The sequence below is a fragment of the Benincasa hispida genome, chromosome 12 (assembly GCF_027475165.1).
Source record: "Benincasa hispida cultivar pf3 chromosome 12, pf3_genome.v1.1, whole genome shotgun sequence".
Classification (NCBI taxonomy): Eukaryota; Viridiplantae; Streptophyta; class Magnoliopsida; order Cucurbitales; family Cucurbitaceae; genus Benincasa; species Benincasa hispida.
Genome location: NC_143489.1, coordinates 2,129,236 through 2,135,586, shown reverse-complemented (window position 1 = coordinate 2,135,586; position 6,351 = coordinate 2,129,236). Strand labels below are relative to the sequence as shown.

At 29.7% G+C, this 6,351-nt stretch overlaps 1 protein-coding gene across 1 annotated transcript; it reads right to left on the bottom strand.

Annotated features, from left to right (window-relative positions):
* Positions 1 to 5,126: 5,126 nt before the first annotated feature.
* LOC150031696 (uncharacterized) lies at positions 5,127 to 5,982 on the bottom strand. Its single transcript, XM_090308241.1, has 2 exons — positions 5,657 to 5,982; positions 5,127 to 5,544 (listed from the first exon to the last, which is right to left on the bottom strand). The coding sequence occupies exons 1-2, from the start codon at positions 5,774 to 5,776 to the stop codon at positions 5,419 to 5,421; spliced, it is 246 nt and encodes an 81-aa protein (XP_090164367.1). The 5' UTR covers positions 5,777 to 5,982; the 3' UTR covers positions 5,127 to 5,418.
* Positions 5,983 to 6,351: the final 369 nt, after the last annotated feature.

The window sequence follows — 6,351 nt, the reverse complement described above, 5'->3', positions numbered from 1 at the left end:
GTTGCAACTTCTACAGTCATGAAATTATATAGCCAACCCAAAAGCAACTGATCAGTAGCGATCCAAGACAAATATAGAGGACTTACCATAGGGGCTAAAGCAGAGGATGAGCTCGAAGCTCCAGAACCACCATCAAGATGTTGATCAATACTCACACCAGCTCCAAAAACTTGGTTTGTGACCGCCTCTTTTTGCTCAGTCATCATTGGAGGGCAAACATCTTCTCCAGTCAAGTGTCCTTCCAACCGGTAGCTTCTCAAAATCGGTAAGGCCAAGTTCTTCCAGAGGAGAAAATTTCCACGATCCAGCTTGATTGTAGTTATCTGATTAAGCAGAGGTTCAACGCTGGGCTACTATAGGTAGGGCTGATGAATTGACTACTGCCATTAAAGGGATTTGAGGAGGCGTTTTCCATCAGCTCTGATACCAAGTCAGGGATGTTTAAAGAAATTGTATTTAGTAAAGTAGTGAGGCAGCCTTTCGTGAGGAAATTCTTTTTATATTTTCAGTGTGTATTTAAGACACCTAAGTATAAGTTTATATATACACTTGACAAAGAATAGCCAAATTGGATTGAATAATACAGAGAAAAAAGACATTGTACAGTCCACAAATAGAAATCAGAGATTTAACTGCTGCAGTGAGCACTGTTGGGCTGTTTGTATGTGGGCTGTAGGTCGTGGATCACTGGGCTGAGAAAATGGGCTTTGGTTCTCCTTCACAAAAACAATTATGGTGCCTGAAATTTGCGAAACACATGCACGTGAAACAAGCAATAATTCACAAATAAAATTACAAATGGAAAGAATGAAGACAAGTTGACTAAAACAAAATAGGAGACACATAGTGTGTTTGGAATTATTCTAAAACAATAATAATTATCTTTTTTCTATCGTAAATATTATTTTATATTACTTAATTAACTAAAAAAGTTAATACTATTTCAAAATTACCATTTGTTACAATATTCAATTTTTTATTTTTTGCTATAGTGTTTACTATTTACTTTTTACCTTAAACACATACTATTATAATCTAAATTAAAATAATCTATAACTCAACCCTTAGTTCCAAACGTCTCTAAACAAGTTTAGGAAATTTGTGCAGCGAAGGATTCTATGTGCTAGAAATTTAAAAATTGTTATTAAACACGATAAAAGATGTGATTTTCACAATTTTAAAGTTTCAACTTATTCCTTTTGGCTTTAAATTTTTTTTAATTTAGTTTAATTAAACATCACAACTGTCTTTTTTTCATTATCATATTGATCGTTTTTTTCTCTCTCTTTTTCCTTTTTTTCCCTTCTTTTTACTTAGGTGGTTGTTAATTTAGATTAATTAATCCTTAATAGTATTTTAAGTTTAATTTATTCTTTTTAAATAAATATGAGTGGGGAAATTTGAACAAACCCAAATTAAAAGCCCAAGGTTGGAGTGTAAAAGGGAGGCTTCCAAATCAAAATTTTCCGATGTGAAATTCTCCAATGAAAGATTGGTTCCCTCTTATTTTTAAAATTAAATTTTTACCCAACAAAACGTGTTTAGGTTGTAAGTTAAAGATTGTTCACACATCCAACACTCCTATATTAGTATGGTTCTAGAAACTGAAGTAATGAATCTAATGCTGCATATAGTTAATTGCTAAGGGTCAAGCTTAAGTGAATTGAAGAAGTGAACCTTTGACCTCAAATAAATGATGTATTAACGAACTAAATTCATGTCGATGCTGAGAGAATAGATTGAAAGTTCAACATTTGATGGGTCTCTATCCAAATCATTAGATATTGATCGCCTTCTTTTGATGGGCTCAAATGATTAAATCCAATCCAATATCTCATATATATATATATATATATATAAAATTTATTATCAATTGATAATGATTTTGTTTTTAATTTTCTATTTTTGAAATTTATGTTTGTTTTCTTTTAATTTTTTAAATATGGTCGTAAGCTATATTAAATTAACACTTGAATTCCTAGTTAAATTTTAAAAACGAATTCATATTTCTAAAATTACTTTTAATTTTCGAAATTTGACTTAATTTTTTAAAACTTCGTAGAAGGTAGATTAGTAGGATAAGTATTATAAGCTTACTTTTCAAATTATAAAAGACAAAAAATAAAATAATTATTGAGCATAGCTCTAATTATTAAATTGTGAAAAAGTAACAAATTCCCACCCTCCCCAGCCAAAATTAATTTCATTGAAATTTTCAATCCAATAAAAATGAATTCGAAACACTATTCATTAGCGACTATATGAAATAGATTCAATTCAAATATATATATATATATGCCTTTTAACTCGATGAATTATGTACACATTGACCATTTAAATACATAAATATAAAAAAAAAAAGTAGAAATTTGGTATGTATATTAGTATGACATTTGCTTTTTCCAATAATAAAAAAAAAGCATTTTATAAAAGAAAGAAAAAAGGAGGGAAAGGAAATTACTTTTTTGACTTTGCTTTTAACAATATTCCTTTCCCGTGATATGATTTCTTTCCTTTCAAGGAATTGCCGCCAACTTTTCCACTGGTTTCATTTCCTTCCTTTTCTTTCCTTAAATTCATGGCACCTAAGGTGTTCATAAGAACTTGAACTATCCAACCTAATCTATAAAAATTGGATTGAATTAGTTTTATTTTTTAATTGAATTAGTATTAAGTTAGATTGGGTCTTAAATAAAAATTCAAATTGACCTAATCCATATATATATATATATATATTCTATGTTTAAAGTTTGACTATTTTGAATTAATGAATTTATAAATTATTAATATTTTTGTATTAAAATTGTTATGATGTTTGTATTTGTTTAAAGTTTGTAATAAGTATTATAAATATTTGATTTTTAACATTTAAATTTTATGAGATTTTAGTTATTAATCATGTAGTGTAAATAAATTTAGTTATTAATTATGTGTTATAGATAAATTTACATATTTAAAATTAATAAGAAAAAATAAATTTAACCCGACAATCCAATCAAACTCTTAATAAAGGTTGGATTGAATTTTAGACTTTACTTTGCTCTTTAGAGTTACCAATCCAATCAATTGGGCCAAAAAATAATCTCGTCACAATCCAACCAAATACAACCAAATTCATATACACCCATACACCCAACCATTCCACTATCTTTCTTTCATCTCTTTTTCGAGAAATTACATAGATAGACTATCACAATGTGAATGACAATTTCATAACGTATCTTGAAATTTTGCACTCAGTAATTATTATAGGGAACAAGGGAATTCTTTTTTAATCTACCATTGATGGTGCAAAACTGCCAAAACGCAACATAGCAGTCCTATTGAATAAAATTTCCTAATATGTGGCTATGAATCCTTTTGATCTCACATGCACACCCAAACACACAAAATAATTATCTTACGTTTAAGACTATTTAATTAAATTTACCAAGTATAAATAAATTTAAAAAAAAAAAAAAAAAAAAAACCAATTTCACCATCATGATTAGAATTTTCCCACAGAGATGGGTCCGCTACCTATTTATTTAGTTATTTAGTATAGTTATCTAATATTATGTTATTATTATTATTATTATTATTATATAAATATTATATTTAAATTTTAAATTTGATTATTTATTAAAAAAGATAATAAATAAGTTTAAATTGAATATTTAAATTTAGATTATATACATGAATAATTTGATTTATATTTATTTTTTTCTACTAAAAAAATTAATTAACTTTTTTAGGTAAAAATTTGAATAATTAATTGTCATGTAAAACTAACATAATAAACAACTTCGTGATAAAATTAATTATTTAATTAAAATTTGTTCATATTAATAATTTAAATTAAGTAGCTTTTTATTAAAAAAAAAATAATGGGGAAAGCAAATTCCCCAGGGAATCCCCACCTCAATTCCATAGAGAATTTCACGGGATGGAAAATGGCATCCCTACATCCCCAACTCTATCCCGCTATCCCGCTTCATGAACATCTCTAATCATGATACAGATGATTTCCATGCTCTTAGCTTTCATTTTACCATTTTGTGTTTTATCTAAAGTTTTGGACTTGAGCTTTAAAATCCAAAAGCTTCCACAGGAAAGGAATCCAAGAGAGCTACTTTTTCTAGTTTGGTCTCTAATTTATTTGGCTTCAAATCAATATATTAACACGTCATTGCTTTTGTTAAAATTAAAATAAGACCAAATACCAAAATAGTAATTTTTAAAATTCCTATTACATTATTTTTTGTAAATTAAGAAAAATGTCAAACAAATCATAAACACCATAGAAAGATCATGGTCCTGTTCAACAAAATGTAAATTAAATAGATGTATATACACACAACTTTTTCCAAGAGTTGTAATTTAACCTAACTCAAATTAAACAAAAAAGTGTTTGCCTGATGCCAAAATAGGTGTAGTTCGACATCAAACATGTACTATCAAATCTCAAAAGTTCACACGTTACCAATAATTTTATCTCAAAACATATTGCGAAAATCTACACAATAAAACTTTACACCTTAAGTCACCACATCAATGCTAACATGAATGATTTTATAAATGATTTTCACCTTTCATAATGATCTTGTCTATATGTGTAGACAATGTCACATACGTCTTTCGATTTTTACACAATTTTCTAAATTTCCATCTTCTAATAGGGAAGTAAAAAAGAACACTCAAGAACATTTGAAACAAATTTTAAATTTTATAGGTGAAGACAAAAATTTTCAGAATCAAGTAGTTGAAATGATAGATTATTTGTGTCTTTGAGTTAAATGAATTAAAACATTTCATTTAACGTCACTAAGGATTATGTGATACATTGAAAATTGAATATTGATTTTAATTTATATGGGAGAAAAATGGAAGATGACCTGTAACAAGCAAAAACCAAAAACAAAATAACAAAGAAACAAAACTCCTGAGATTTCATCATCATACATATACCAAAAATGAGTTGTTCAAAAGCATCAGCCGATTTAATTAATTCCCCCCTCTGCTTCTCTGCTTTGCTTTCACCATTTTGTCTTCATCTAAAGCTTTAAACAACAGCAATGGAAACTCCAAAGAGAAGCCACTAATCTCAATAATTTACTTAATAAATTATCTTTGAAAAGAATTAATAATTAAGGGTTCTAAGGAATATTCTTCATATTCTCAAACACAGACAGATCGTTCAATTCATCCATGAATTTCAATTCTTACAACAATGAAACTCCGTTACAAACAAGAGAAACTCGCACAAAACCTCTTGATTTTTCTTTTTCTATTTTTTTTCCATAATTTTCAAAGTCAGTAAAATCACTCCACAAAATGTAAAAACAAAAATTCTCTTCCTAATAATCATATGAAACAGAATACGATCCGCAATATAGATTACGAGAAAGAACGAGGACAAGCCTCTTAGGAATTGGATTATTATCTATGAGCAGTTACCAAAGTCTCAATGAATCTCAATCCATCAAACCTCGGCGCAAATTTCTCCTTCTCCGATGAAGAATCCGAGCCGCAACCTCTATTCGCACCAGATTCCGAAACGAAGCCCTAGAAAGAAACACAATCCGCCAAATCAAAGAGAAAAAAACCGATTAGGTCCTTAATATTCTTCCAAATCGAGAAACGGAACATTCGGAATCAAAGGCGATGGAGACAATACCTGTTGAGAGGGAGGATAAAGAGCGAGGTCGCGATCTCCATTGGAGGAGGAAGAAGAAGAGGAGAAAGCCATGGTGGAGGCAGCGAGAACGGAGGCAAGCAACGTGCAAGAGCCTTTCATGGTTGGTGAGACGGTGGTGGCGAAATCCGACGACGGTCGCCGGATCTCGGCCGATTAGGGAGGGAATGAGGAAGAAGATCGGCGATGAAATTCTTGTGCGCACCGCTGAAAATTGACCTCAGAGCGCAAAAGAACGGATGGGGGATTTTAATTCTTCTTATATTATTCAGCGGTTGTGGCGTGTTTTTATTTTGTATTTGAGGAATTTCGTGATTTAATTAAATTGAATTTGGATTTAAGATCCGCGCTTTCGCTTCGTTTTCCAGCTACCTCATTTTACGCCGTCCATTCACGTCGTATCTCGTGGACCCACGGGCCGACGTGGCGCTTTACAATATACATAATATAATAATAATAATAAAATGAATAAAAAGGCTAGATGGTCAATTTGGTCGGTTTGGGCTAAGTTTCGATTTGTTTTACAAACTTTTCAATTTATTCTTTTATCGTTTGATTTTGTTCCAATTTGGTGTTTGTGATTTGAAAAGTGTTGAGATCTTTTACGGAATAATTTTAGAATTTTTTATTTTAGTGATAATATTTATATAAAATTATTTTTTATAGATTCATTTTTT

What these genes read in the sequence shown, in the direction of transcription:
- LOC150031696 (XM_090308241.1), bottom strand. Translation starts at nt 5,776, where the DNA reads ATGAAAGGCTCTTGCACGTTGCTTGCCTCCGTTCTCGCTGCCTCCACC. An exon ending in TTTATCCTCCCTCTCAACAG is followed by an intron (nt 5,545 to 5,656) that starts GTATTGTCTCCA and finishes GTTTCTTTCTAG; the next exon opens with GGCTTCGTTTCGGAATCTGG.